The 14873-nt window shown below is 51.5% G+C and overlaps 1 protein-coding gene across 4 annotated transcripts in view; it reads left to right on the forward strand.

The window, feature by feature from the left end:
• Nucleotides 1-14873, forward strand: part of KAZN (kazrin, periplakin interacting protein) — a 1099220-nt gene that overhangs the window by 1032994 nt on the left and 51353 nt on the right. For 3 of the 4 annotated variants that reach the window (XM_088845337.1, XM_055419253.2, XM_055419255.2), the window contains 4 exons: nt 4751-4940; nt 6974-7104; nt 10005-10055; nt 11549-11672. In XM_088845337.1, coding sequence (XP_088701463.1) covers nt 4751-4940; nt 6974-7104; nt 10005-10055; nt 11549-11672 — 496 coding nt within the window. Of the gene's footprint in view, nt 1-4750; nt 4941-6973; nt 7105-10004; nt 10056-11548; nt 14059-14873 lie in introns of those variants that run through there. The other variant, XM_088845338.1, reaches the window with a different exon arrangement.

The raw sequence follows: 14873 nt of genomic DNA on the forward strand, positions 1-14873 counted from the left end.
GATGAGGAGAGGACTCACCCTGGTGAGAACCACTCCTCTGTAGACTAGCAAGATGTTTCTCAAGAACGGAGTGTGGGATTCCCTCGTCTCAGCGTCTGTTTGCACCCTGGTTGGTCAGTTCTAACACAGTCCCATTTTGGGTCCTGCATTTTCTGGCCGTGTGACTTTTGACAAGTGACTTAATCTTTCTGAACCTGTGTCCACGTGTATAAGACCTTCCTCCTGGGGTGATTGTGAGGTGCAGAGATGAGAGATAAAGGTAGGCTCACACCATCCACGCTGTTCTTACTGATGCTGGAGGTCATCGTGTGACCTTGAATGGCCTGGGCCTCAGTTCCCTCACATGTGAAAAATGACTGCTGCCACATGCCCAGGCAAGTCTGGCACAGTGAGGACCAGTGAGAGGCAGGGTCGAGTGGCAGGGGGACAAGAGTGATTTGGGTTCCTTTTTTAACAGCTGTGCTCTGGGTTGGTGCCACCCCTGCCCTCCCTCTAAGGAAATCAGCCTGCCACACTGCACACCTCCCAGCCCTGGACAACTGCCATCCTGGCCGAGCAGACCAGCCCTTGGCCACAGCCAGCTCAGAGCACTGGGCCTGAACTCAGACCCCCAGCCACACATGTGAGGGTCAGAGCCTGCCCGAGCCAGGCGTTGTCAGGGCCTCTCTCGACCCTGTGGTGCGGTTGGAGATGGTCTAGACCCAGTATCGCCTTTATCAGCTCATTCTGGTGCCTCCACGCTGGACCCACTGCCGCCACATCCTGAGATCTGGGACAGGGTCACAGTGAGCAAGCCCAGTAAGACAGTCGTTGAGTCCTCTTGTAGCCAACATGATGCCTCTTTAGTGCAAATGCAGTGTCTGTGCAGCTGGAGTCCACCCGAGCATGACCTTCTCATGTTTGGTTGGAAGGTTCCTGCCCGAAATCCTCCCAGGCTTTGGCAGGAGAGATATCCCTCGGGATCTTCCCCACCCAGGGATCAAATCCATGCCTCTTATGTCTCCTGAATTGGCATGCATGCATGCTAAGTTGCTTAAGTCGTGTCCGACTCTGTGCGACCCTCTGGATTGTAGCCTGCCAGGCTCCTCTGTCTGTGGGATTCTCCAGGCAAGAATACTGGAGTGGGTTGGCATGCCCTCCTCCAGGGGATCTTCCCTACCCAGGGATCAAACCCGCGTCTCTTGGGTCTCTTGCATTGGCAGGTGGGTTCTTTACCACCAGTGCCTCCTGGGAAGCCCCTCAACAAGCAGAGATCCCTAGATAAGCCAGTGAGCCTCACTCACAGCATCCCTCACAGGCCAGGCCAACTCTGTGACTGGAAACACAGCCTGGCCTTCAGGCAGTTAAAACCTGAGAGGGAGGAGGGCAGGGCTCCACACCGCTCTTCCCTTCTACTTCCTGGATTATCCAGTCTCACAGAGGCATAAATAATCCTAACAGCCTGCTACTGTTGGACAGCAAACCAGACAGTATCCTGGGCCTTCCTGTGAATTATTCCATGTCCAACTCCTACTTGTAAAGCAGAAAATGTTTCATAGTAACAGTCGCTGACATTTATTGAGGTTTTTTTTTTAAACTATAGGCCAAGTGCTCTCCATAGCAACCATGTTTTCTCATCAGACAGACAAGGGTGTGAAGGCACAGGCGAGGGGCCTCTCTCAGGATCCCCCAGCTAGGAAGTGGCAGAGCTGGGCTCAGATCCAGGCTGTTGGATCCCAGAGCCCAGGCTCCAAGGTGCTATATTGGGCTACCTTGTCCCACAACTCCAGGGGACGCCCTTACAGATAATGATCCCTCTCAGTTCCCCATGTTACCGTGAAGACCCTGAGGCTCAGAGTGGCAGAGTAACTTGCTCCAGATCACACAGCAAGTCAAATAGTAGAAATGGAGTTTGCACCATGTTCTGTCTGACTTTTGTCACATGAGGGTGTTTAAGCCAATTCACCAGTTCTCGGGAGCCCAAAACTGTGGGTTCAGGGTGCCCAGCAGGACGTGTAGGCTCAAAGAGAAGAGTGAGCTCCTAGTGTTGAACTGCATTCAATGGAGGAGATTAGTAGAGAAATGTGCAGATTGCCACCAAAAAGAAAAAAAAATCCAGTGCAGCAGCCAGAGAGAGAGTGTGTTTACATGCAAGTATTTTAAGTTAGACTTTATATGCCTCATCTGCAGTTCACGTCTCTGTTTTGCTCAGTCTTGGAGATTTAAACTCATGAGTAGACAGTTTGTGACAGGTTCCTGTGCTCAGAACTCACAGACACACCCTCCCCGTCCTGCAGGACTAAAGGTAGGCTCCTCCACATTGTCAGGCAGTCATAATGCCAAGCTGCCTGCTGAGTTATTCATAGAAGATGGTGCTTTCAGGCCTAGACAGAGGTGAGGCTCCACCTGGGAGAAGGAAGCCAGGTGGGGACAGGAGAGTGGTCCTGCCCAGGCCTCTTTCTGCGCTGCCTCAAGAGGCTGCTCATTTCAGGGGGTGACTTGGACTTGCCTGTGCTTTCCATGTGAGTGACTGGGGATATTTGCAAGAGGGCAGAGCTGAGAGTTAGTTAGCACTGATGGCAGACTGAACGGGCGCTCACTTCCCACCAGAGTCCACCTGTCTGGCAGCCAAGATGGACTGGGCAGAAGGAAGCCAGGGAGTGGGGCAGCCAACTATACAGAGCAGAGCCAGGATGGAGGGCTGGGAGGCCAGGTGCACAGACACCAGGAGGGGAGAGCAGATGTGGTCCCCAGTGAGGCACGGTGTCCAGGAAACTGTCCATGATGCTGGCGGGCCTGCTGCAGGCACATGGCAGCTCCAAGACACAGCCAGCCTGGCTCCTTCCTTCAGTAAAAGGATTGCTCCATTGTTCCTGTAGTAAGTGACCAGCACAGATTCCCTGGGCTGTCTGCCTGGACGTGGCAGAGACCTGCTTCCACTCCCTCTGCAGTTTTCCTGAGTGCTTCACTCGTTGTGCCCAGCCCCAAGCCAGGTGCTGGGGATCTCGTGGTGACCAGCCACACCCTACTCTCAACCTCATGGATTCAGAGTCTGCATCATTTGTGCTGGTTATTTCCTCGCCCCAGAGGAGGGTGGGCACCATAGACAACCATGGGGCTCCCAGGCTTGGGGCCCAACTTTGACATCGTGCCTGCTGTGCACTCCTGAGTTCTAATTTCTCCTCTGGCAAACACAGCTAATCCTGCACTCCCTACTTGAGACCCAGGGCTGTTACACTTGAGCACATGACAGTTTTCTAAACCAGGTAGAGATTATTACCTGGCTGGTGGATGAGGAGCTGACTCCTTCAACTCAGCCTCTCTCTGCCAAGGGGGTTTATATTCCCTGGGGGCTGGCAGTGGAAGGGGAGTGATTTCATAGACTCCTGGGGTATCCAAGCTACAGAGAGCCCTAAAGACTGGTCCAAGCTTTTCATTACACAGATGGGGAAACTGAGGCTTAGAGAAGGCAGTGGTTTATCTAAAAATAACACAGATGGTCAATGTGATGAGGCTGTATCGGGATTTAAGCTAAGGACTTCATTTCTCAGCTGGACTCTCTTTCTCTGCCTGGAGGAGCCCAGGGTCTTGGGGTAAGGAAAGTTCTGGAGCTAGGAGAAAGATGAGATGAAGTCTTTCCATTTCATCTGTGTTCATATTAAGGGCAAAGCCAGCACTCATGGTGCCTCTGCCATCTGTTCTCAGTTAGAGCCCATGGGCCCCTCCCCTGGCATGAGCCTGGGGAGTAAGTGGGGAAGCAGAAATTGAATATGATGGAAAGTACGCATCAATACATTTCTAATATGTACCCTTTTTCTCCCCTGAATAATTTGGGACAACTTCTAATAAGACCCCCTATACCCTAGTGGGGAGCTGACCCAAAGCTAACCCAAAGGTCCATAACTTCAGTCACGAGACAGAGAAAGGAAGAGCTGTCTGACTGTTTACCTGCCCAAACTCAGCCCCACACCTGTGTCCCAGGTTTTCTTGTTTCTCACGTGTTCCCATGGAATCCTGGGAGCCAGGCTGAGAGTCTGCCCTGTTCCCAGCCTGTGTTGCACAGCACCTTGTGAAGGAGCCATCACAAGTTGAATTTGAGAGGAGATAAGACTCTGATGCTGGGAAAGGTTGGGGGCGGGAGGAGAAGGGGACGACGGAGAATGAGATGGCTGGATGGCATCACCGACTCTGTGGACATGAGTTTGAGTGAACTCCGTGAGTTGGTGATGGACAGGGAGGCCTGGCGTGCTGTGGTTCATGGGGTCACGGAGAGTCGGACACGACTGAGCGACTGAACTGAACTGAACTGAAGGGGATAAAGGGTCAGGAAGAAGGGGGGCATGGTAACCCACTCCAGTATTCTTGCTTGGAGAATCCCATGGACAGAGGAGTCTGGTGGGCTACAGTCCATGGGGTTGCAAAGAGTCGACCATGACTGAAGTTACTTAGCACAAGGGGAAAAGGCAAAACACCACTTTCTTACCATCTCACTCAAATCCCAGCTGGTCCTTAGAGAAACCAAAAGAATGGGTGCTAAGTGTGTCCTCCATCCCCTTTGTGGTTTGACTGTGTGTTGGCAGGAACTAAGGGATAACTAACCCCAGAGCACACCCTAGGTGATGTGCTGATTGGCAGGTGGTGCAGAGCTGGGCATGCCCTGGTGTGTCAGATGCCTGGCTTTCTCAGGATGGTGGGTGATGGCCCAGCAGTAGGTAGAGAGGAGTCCCCTTGATCACATGGTCTTCTTCCTGTTCCCCGGCTCTCTCTCCAGGCCAAGCAGTCCTTAGCCACACTGACCAAGGACGTCCCCAAGCGGCATTCACTCGCCATGCCCGGCGAGACGGTGCTTAATGGCAACCAGGAGTGGGTGGTGCAGGCAGACCTCCCGCTGACCGCAGCCATCCGACAGAGCCAGCAGACTCTCTACCATTCACATCCCCCCCACCCTGCGGACCGGCAAGGTGAGTCCAGCCCAACCTGGCCCAGCCATGGCTGTGGAGGCATCTCAGGAGGCGAGCATCCTCTTTACACACTGTCGCCGCTTTTGGGGGTGTGTGGGGCAAAGGCCATGGCTCAGGGTAACTGAAAAATCAAGAGTGATGGACCTCAAATGAAGCTGGATACCAAGGTTCAGCCAATATCTGGGTCTGACTCACTCCATCTCTCAGCTCTGCCTGCCTACATTTGGCCTCATCTTTAGACTGCCTCTTGCCACAAGGCAGAAAACAGTCTCCAGCAGTTTCTGGCTTTTAAGGTCCCTGCAGCTCTAAACAAGATCTTAAGAGAACTCTTTCTCTGTGTGTATAGTAAATCCCAAAGAAGGACTCTGATTGTTCAGCCAGGGTCACATGCCTATATCCAAACCAATCACTGTGTCTAGGGAGTGGTTACACTGATTGGCCAGCCAGGTCACATGCCCACCCCTGGACCAATCACAGTGTCGGGCCGTGGATACCCTGATCCTCCGGTCTGGATCACATGGGCATCCTTTGGCGGAGACAGTGAGAGTGCCTTGACTGACAGCTCCAGGTAATCGCTGGATATGTGGGAAGATCAAAAATAAATGTTAGGGGTGTTTGCTCCAGGCACTGGTCGGGAGAGGGGCTCAGCCTCTGGTCAACATCTAGACTCACCGGCTACAGTACAAACCCCAAACCCCTCTGCACATCTGCAGCACACTTGGCTCCATTTTTTTTTGTCCCTCCTGTGAGTGGCATTTATGTGACAGGTGCATATTGGAGACAGGCAGCTGGCTTCTGGAGCCTATGGTTCCTGCTGTCACCTAGCTAGGAACCCAAGCTTCTGACTCCAAAGGCACCCACCCCACCCTACCCCACCCACTCCTCTATAGGGCCCCTGACAGCAAGGCTCGCCTCTCAGTAATGTAGCCCTCACTGCTGCGGCGCTGCCTCCACAGTAGCCCTCAGTCTTGTCCAGCAGTAAGTACTTCCTCCATCCAGGGCCAGCGCCTACAGCCAGGAAAGCCATCTGCTGGGGGGACTCTGATGGGCTTACAGGCATTCAGCTGCTATTAACTGAGCACCTACTATGTGCCAGGTTCCATGAGTTCTGGGGTTGGACATGGATAAGAAACCCAGAATGCCCACCCTCATCAAGCTGGTATTGTAGGTGTGAAGACAGAAAACACATGTAACTAACTTGACAGAGTATGATTACAGATCTTAGTTCAGGGAGAGAAATCAACGGAAAGCAGGTGCTTTGATGGAAAAAAAAGACAGTGGGGAGAGGTTTCTCTCAGGTCAGGCTGAGACTTGAAGGATGAGAATGTGCCCTATGGGCAGCAGGACCAGGGACGGCTGAGGCAGGAGGGAAAGAGTGCATGTCAGGCACCATCCGAAAGCCGGTGTGACATGAGCTGAGGCTGGGTGGAGGTGGGCAGGGCTGAATCCCTTCACTTGCAGGAGGACCACATTTCTACCCCCAGGTAAAGTGAGGCCAGTTGCCTGGCTCTCACTGCAGTGAGGAGTGGAGGCCATCTGGGAGACTGCCATGGTCTTCTAGGCAAGAGACAGTGGCGGGGCTAGAGAGAAGTGGCCAGATTTAAAGCTATGTTTGGAGGTGCTGCTGCTGATTGGCTGTGGGGTGAGGGAGAGAGAGAGAGGAGCCAACGGTGTCTTCAAGATTTCTTGCTTGGGAAGCTGGTATTGACCAGCTGTTAAGATTGTACCAGGTCTAGGTAAGATCCAGGCAGCAGGAGCATTGTGAAAAACAGTCACCAAGGTGCCTGAAAACTTTGCTTCTTCTCTTCATCCTGGTTAGGAGGGGGCCTGTTGGATCCAGGGACTGGAGATTCTTGCCAGCAGCAGCTCTCTGGTGATGTGTGGGGCTGTGGAATAGAGGGGAGGACAGCGGGGCAAGTCTCTTCTATATGTCTCAGTGTTCCCATCTGTATAATGGATTGTACAACCTGCAGGGCAGTGAAGCCACAGACATCCTCTCCCTCCCCAACTCACCAATTGTCCCTGCTTTCCAGCGGTCAGGGTGAGCCCCTGCCACTCCCGGCAGCCCTCTGTCATCTCCGACGCATCTGCCGCCGAAGGCGACCGGTCGTCCACGCCAAGCGACATCAACTCCCCCCGACACCGGACACACTCCCTCTGCAACGTAAGGCCAGCAGCCGCAGGGCCTGGGCTACGGGCCCCACCTGAAAACCTCAGGGGTGGGGGTGGAGGGGTGAAGACCTACCCGCTGTTTCCTCTCGTCCACCCAGGGAACATTCTGGCGGAGGCATTTCCTGTTCTGTTCTTTCCTTTTGCAAGAAGAGATGGATGTGGGGAGAGAAAGAAATGAGGCCTGTTGGCTCCTTGTGTCCGGGAGGGCAAGGAAAATCCAGAGGAAGGCAGGCCTGGGTCGGCCACAGGGGCTGAGCAGCCTGGGCTTACCTGTGGTGGGCTGTGTCTGGGACCATGGGCGTCTCCTCCCAGACTACCTTGCGAGCTCGGGATCTCACCACCACCACCACTCCCATTTCCCTGTAGAACCGGCTCTTAGTCCTTCATCCAGGAATCAGCCAGACGTGTTTTTTTTTAAATCTCCAGGAGTTTTTGCATGTTTTGCTTCTGGAGAGGCATCCAGTGAATTTGTTCAAAGTTTGTTTGCTTTGCTTACTTAATCACATGCTTTTTGATTGTATACTGGGTCCCAGCTACCAAGAGGTGCAGGTCAGTAGCCACCTAACTCTTGATGATTGGTGGGGAGACAGGCTTCCCAGGAATGGGGGTGGTGAACAAAGGCAGGTGGGTCAAGCGTCTGAGGACAGGAAGCCTCCACATCAAGGCTCGAACATGGAACACTGGGGTCAGGGCATGGGGACCACTTTTCATATTTGTTCCATCATGTGGTTGATAATCCATGGGGCTCCCCTGCCAAGTCCTAAAGACACAGCAGGATCAGGTCTTCAAATGCATGGACAAGCTTCCCTCAAAAACTCAGTTTATGTTGTTCTATTAACCAGTGAGATGGATAATAAAAAAGAAATGAGGTGGATATAGTGGGAGAGGAAGACAGAATAACTCTTACTTGCCAGTGGGGTGATTATCTACCTGGAAAACCTCAAGAGAATAACCTGAAAAGCCATTACACTAATAACAAGAAGTATATATCAGTACTGGTAGAATATCAATTGATAAAAATCAGTAACTTTTCTATATTCGTAATCATAATGGAAGCAATTTTTTTCAAATCTACAGTAACAATGAAAAGCACTTAATAGCTAAGACTTAATTTGAAATGAGTTGCCTCAGCCTGGTGGTGTGGGTGACAGAGGCTGCTGGCCGGGGCCTCTTGAAGCCACATGATGGGAAGGACTGGGATTCTGTTTTCACTGGGGCTTGAAGGAAGCAATCTGTTCTTCTCTTGTTCCCAGGAGAGAATTCTGGTGATAAAGGCTGTCCTGACAGAGCCAAGGCAAGGAAAGTTTGGCCGGTAGAGGGGCCTCTTGACGTTATTGTCTTTCTGAGGAGTCACTGCTGAGTTATACCTACAGCCAGCACAGCCGTTCATTCTTAGTGTGGGCCAGATACCCTGTAGTATCTGAGCACACCTCAAATAAGAAGACCTTCCCAAGGGCCATATTTTGTCTTCCCAGTGGGGCTTTGACAGTCAAAATGCCACTGGGAAATCCACTCTGCAGAAAGTGTTCTTTAAAGGCCTCCTGAATTGCATTTGGCTCAGATCTAGCCTTTTGCGCAATTTGGCCTTGGCACATAACCTGCTGCTACAGAGAGCAAGTCTGGCATGTTTATTCCCAAGCTCACTTTACACAGGGCCCTGCTGCTAGGCAGTGGGTGCTTTGATAAGCCAGTCTGTATGTAGATATTTCAGTAGGCTTCAGCCTCATTCTCTCACCCATAAATTTGGCAAAGATGGCCCTATACAGAACCAACCTACCTTAGCTGCCTGGCAGATAGATTCTGTTTGCAAACGTTGAGATGGGACTAAAGACTAAACTACTGTTTGTTCCATCCCTGCCCTCCCTCACCACCTTAATCCCCCATGTCAATGGCTGTGCATACAGGTAAGCCAGGAAGAACCTGAAAATAGCTCCAGGTAGAGCTCTGTTCTCAGGCATCTGACCTGATACCTGCAAGAACAGCCTGGCCTGGAATAAGCAACCCCCATCCTTCCATGCTCTGGTCACTTACTTAGAGCAGAGGGAGGACTCAGCACAGAGAGGCTGGAGAAGATGGACATTGACTCAGGTGACACATGCTTTGTTTCTTGCCTTTTACCAGCAATTCTGAAAATGACCACCAGAAGTCACCCTAGTAATGACTTTTGTGATTCCAGTGATCTATGCCCCGACCCCAGGCAGGGCAGATTGATTCTGGGATATGGTGAGGGCTTTTGCACACTCAGAGGAAAGAGCACTAGACCAAGAAAAAACAGATGGTCTTGAATTTGAGTTGTAGCTCTGGTTTTAATTAGCTTTATAATGTTGGACTGTCTGGAACCTCTCTGTGTATCTGTAAATCAGGCTAATAAGCCCTGTCTGCCCCTCCACACAATAAGACATTTATTGTGTTATTTGTGGGGGAAATATTAATAAGAGGCTGCATAGTCTCACAAGTCTTCCTGTCCCAAAATTCTTTATTTTTGTGCTTTTCTGTAAAGTTATACTTCTTTATGAAAAGCACCAAGTGTAACCAACCTCCAGTTTTGACTCAGTGGGTCAATTAGGAGAGGAACTTAGAAGCCTTTGAGTGACAGATCTGTTGGTCAGAGGGTAATAGGGGTCAAGAAGCCAGAACAGGCAGAAGATCACCTCAGGGCTTCTGGCCAGGATCCCTGGTCCAGGCAGCATCTCCATGAACCTGAGGTGCCATGATTGAGCCATTGGGAAGTGTCTACTCTAGGGGTGGAGGGTGGATTCCCCAGTACAGAGGCAGGGCAGTCCCTCAGGGATGACTTCCTTCCGCAGAAAAGCCCATGCTCCACGGGCCACCTCTATTCTCATATCTTGTGTGTCTCCGCTGTTTCATCTTCCTCCTCTCCTTTGGCTACAGGGCGACAGTCCCGGCCCAGTTCAGAAGAACCTGCACAATCCCATTGTACAGGTAGGTGTGCCTTCCTGGCCACTCAGGCCCTCCCTGCACCCTTCCTTGACCGTGCCTTCACTCGCTCACCTGGGCACCCAGGGCAGAGAGGAGTTAAGCAACAACCTCAGTCACACGTGGGTTGGTGCATGAGCCGGGCTCACCACCTAGGTTTGCCCTATTTCATCCTCTTCCAGATCTGTGGACCTACTAAGAGCATCCCACATCCTCCATGCAGCCCTGTTAAGTGTCTTCTCCAGGCAGCCCCAGGCTGGTGACAGGGGCCTTGGGCTCTGTGGACCTCTTGCTGCAGGAAACTTTAAAATTCATTTTAAATATTTTAGTACACTATCTTAAGAACGAGGAAGGGGCTGTAGGAAGGAAAACATGGATTTGAGGATCAGAGGGTTTCTCCAAGGTCAGTTGTCTCGTCCTGGGGTTCCCACACACTGTTCTTCTGGTCTGCTTGTCTGCACCAGGGTCTGCCAGTGAAGATTTTTCTATTGCAGAAATAGAAAGGCCCTTCACCCTGGAGATTCTAATCTGCCAGGTTGCGGGGTGGGGAAGGTGGCTGGAATTAAGGTAATTCTGATGTGGTTTGAGGAACCATTACTCTAACCTCCACCTTTTTGACCAATAAACACCACCCTGCATCTTTATATAAAATACTTGATAGTTTGCAAAGCTGCAAACCCATAGTTATCCCGAGAGAAGGATCTCCTCCTTCTCATCATTGTTTTTGTCATTATTAACAAACCCTGTGTCACACGATGAGAAAACTGGGCTCAGAGAAGGTGGGGGCTCTCCAGGTTTCCCCGAGTAGTGACATAATCAAGATCAGAACCCAACCCTGGCCCCCCGGCTCTACCGAGGCCGGTACTCCTTCTGGTCAGTACTGTACTTGTCAGCACAAGTATAGTACTTGTCAGACCCCAGAACTTTAAGGTCCAGGGTCCTTGCTCCTGGCTGACATGAAACTCAGGTTTTCTCCTCCCTGGTTGTCCGTGTTCTCCTAACGCCCCCTTTTCCAAAGGGCTCATCTCATGGGCCCTGTGGCCAGCCGTGGCAGCATGCATAGGCGCGCTTCTGCAAGCCCTCTACAAGCACAGGAAGGCTGTGGACAGCACACTGAATTTAAATAACAGTGCAAACCCCAACAGCAGCTGTTCAGTTCAGTTCAGTCGCTCAGTCGTGTCCGACTCTCTGCGACCCCATGAATCACAGCACGCCTGCTTATTATGTGCCAGGCACTGTTCTAAGCAGTTTTTTATCTTCACTTTAGTGACATCCTCATGACAGCTTTGGATGAGTCCTAGTGTTGTCCTCGAGAGATTCTGTAACTGGCCCAAGTCCGCTCAGCGAGTGAGGGGCAGACCCTAGCATCTTTACCCACTGAAACTCCCCAACCCTGACTGCCCCGCCACCCCCACCCCATCCCTCCCTGTCTTCCGCCCCAGCTCAGCTTTTCTTTGTTCTTCTCCCCGCCGCGTCCATCGCCTGGCCCGACTCCGCAGTCACTAGAGGATCTTGAAGACCAAAAACGGAAAAAGAAGAAAGAGAAGATGGGATTCGGCTCCATCTCGCGTGTCTTCGCCAGAGGGAAGCAGCGGAAGTCCCTCGACCCCGGCCTCTTTGATGGTACCGCCCCTGATTATTACATAGAGGAGGACGCGGACTGGTGATACCCGCCTCCCTTCGCCTGCGGCCCGGCGGGCGTGTCTGTGCGTGTGGACGTGCGTGCGAGCGGGGGGTGTGCGGCCGGGCGTGCGTGGCGGTGCGTGTGCGCGCGGTCTCTCGCGCACGTGGGCGCGGGTGTGGCCGAGCCTGCTCGCGCGGGCCCCTCCCCTGCGTCGTCACCTCTGTAATTGATGTACATACTACAACCGTGTGTGAACATGTCAACTCTCTGTTGTCCTCGGAGCGATACAGTTGTGTTGTTAATCTGGGTTTGTTTTTGTTTTTTTCAATGTTTTTTTTTTTTTCTTCTTCTTTTTGTTCGGTTCGTTGGGGGATTTTTTTTGGTCCCTTTCCCTCCCCGCCTCCTTTTTATGAAACTTGAAAACTTGAAGGACTGCTGTGTATTTGTAAATAACAAAACTATTGTGCCCTCTGTGCTTGTAAATGTCCCTCGTCCAAACTGCTACTTCTGGAGCCCGTCTCCCCGAGGATGTGGTCTGTTTTTGATGTTTCCCCTCACCCCACCCCAATCCACTCTGCCTCCCCCCTCCAGTGTGAACGCGTGGGACCAGACCCTGTTCTCGGGCACACCCAAGTCACTTTAACCCCAAAAGGCCATCGTCATCAGGGTAAGGTCCACTCTCCGCAGAGACTTGCAAGCCCAGCCAAGGGGCCCTGTCCTGGCTCGGCTTGTCAGAGGCCAAACGGGCTCTTTTTAATGGCCTGCCAGTTTTTAAATTGCGTTGCCGTTTCTTTCTTTACGGGGAAAAGAAAACTGTTCCGTTTAATTTATTTGCACAAATGCAGAAGACTTATTCTAGCTAAATTATTACATAAATATTGGAATGTATATTTTTCCACGGGGGTGGGCGGGAGGCGGGTTCTCTGTTGACTTGTCTGTTCTATGATCATGCTGCTGCCAAACTGTGCAAGGTAGAGTTTAGGGTGGCCAGAACCCAGGGACCATTGGATTTCCAAGCTTGCTTTTTTCTGTTCCTCCTTCTCTCTCCCACATTGTCCCGCCCCTGCATGTAAAGTGCGCTCCGCCTTTCTCACACCTAGAGCTCTCTCCAGGCCTTTCTATACATATTTATTTATCTGAAACACAGAGCACTGACCTCAGTGAGCAGAGCGCCTGATGTCGTGGTCACCTTCTCTTGGGTCTGTCTTTTGAGAGAGGCTGAATACAGGGCAAGACAGCCGACCGCATGACCACAGGGTAGGACCCCAGGGACACTCGGCCCAAGTGGGTTCCCCAAGGGTCCTGGAGCGGCCCCCACTCCTCCTTGCAGCTGTCTCTCTCTCATCCTTGGTTGATTCTGCCCATTGGCCAGGCAAGTGTCATGGGGAGGCACCCGTCTCAGGGGGGAGGGCTGTTGGAAACACAGCATCCAGCACCTCTGCCCTCCCTATTCTGGTTGGTTCCTCCACCCACACCTCACGGAGTCTCTTGGGATTCCTCGGGCCCTGTCCTCCAACTTGTCACTGCAGCTTGAGCCCACTCACCCCAGGAGAGAAGGGCTGGCAGAAATGCCTGCCTATTTGGGGAGCAGTGTTGGTCCCAATGAGGCTTCACCAGCAAAGGAACTGTGAGCGTTGTAACGCCGGGTGATGGAGAACATGTGTGCTTCTAAGCCGGGGTCTCCCATGGCCTAAAACTAGCCTTTCCTTTTCTTCTGACCTGTGAATTCCCGCTCTGAACCACCTTAACTACTAACAGCTCAATTCACACACCCTCTAAACAACAGTAGTAGTGCTTTCTGCTAACCGTAACGTTTGCAGCTCTTACCAAGAAACAAAGAGATTTTTAAACGCTGAAGCATCTCTTAACAGAAGGGATAGGATATTTTTTCCAAAGTCTCTAAAACAGAAAAGCCCCAGTTGGCTGCTCCCTTTCCTTCTGACCTGATGGGGGTTGGGAAAGGTACCTAAAGTAGGCAGGGTACCTACTAAGGATCTTTCTGGGCTCTGTTGGCTGAGCCATTTCACCGAGCCTGGCGGTGAGGGAGAGCAGCTGGAGCGAGAGAGATTTTAGGAAATGCTTTTCTCCCCCCATGAATTTTTTTTTTTTCTTTTGGTTGATTTTTATTGTTTTGCCCTTTACTTACAAGAAAATAAGGTTGCAACCCATCCTGGTAATAATGATTTAGTAGTTCCTTTTCATTTCAGTTTTTGTAAATTAGGAGATAATTCTAAGAGTTACTAAGGATGATTTATTTAAGAGAACTACGTCAAATAGCGAATGAGTTATGGATAACATTAGATGAAAATAACCTTTCCCGTGGGAAAGGTTTCTTGAAGGCATGGATGCAAATATAAAATATAAAAAAAAAATCTAAATAAAGCTTATTTTAAAATATGATCGAATTCTATGTTATTTGATTGCTTCTATCTTACTCCGGGTGGGAGGCAAAGCCCGGCATGACCTGCCCCTTGGAATTTCAGGGCTGGGTCCTGTGAGGGTGATGGGAGGGGCCGAGGAAAGCTGGCTGGATTCTGGGCCCATGGAGGGGCTGAGGTTGGGGTGGCCTCCCAGAAACATCTCATCTTTGCCACCCTGAATGTAATTTGGAGGAGTCAGCAGCATTCAGGGCTGCCCGTGGTCCTAAAGCACCACTTCCAAGCCTGGCGCCCTGACCCTCCAGCCCAGTGGCCCCAGTCAGCTTTCATCTGCTTCCTTCTCCCCACAGCGCTCCTTCAAAAGACCCAGAGCGGGGCCCTGTGAGTTTGGGGCACATTACTTCCTGCAGACCTCAGTGGGCCTCTGCATTGTCCTGACTTCCTGCCTTCCCTGGGGACACAGAGAAATTAAAGGAGCCACAGGGCTTCCCTAATGAAGCCAGAGTGGGCTGGGCTTTTCTGAGCCCCGTGAGACCGCCCCCAGATGCAAAACCCAGTCCTCCCGCAATGAAAACTCCACAGTATAGCCTGAGAAGAGGCCACCTGGATATCCCAATCCACAATCGCAGCTGTGCCTTCAGCCTCTGCCTCCCAACTTAAATCCTCTCCAGCAGTAAGACTGGAAGACTAGCCTTTTTAACCCGTGTTTCTACTAGAAGAAAGCTCAAAGTGCCATAAATGTATAGACCATGCCGAGAAGTTACAGAGTTCAGGACTGTCAACCCGGCCGCACATTAGAATCGCCTGCAGAGCTTTCAAAAC

Source organism: Moschus berezovskii, chromosome 17 (genome assembly GCF_049115385.1).
Source record: "Moschus berezovskii isolate FMDL1 chromosome 17, NW_MosBer_1.0, whole genome shotgun sequence".
NCBI lineage: Eukaryota > Metazoa > Chordata > Mammalia > Artiodactyla > Moschidae > Moschus > Moschus berezovskii.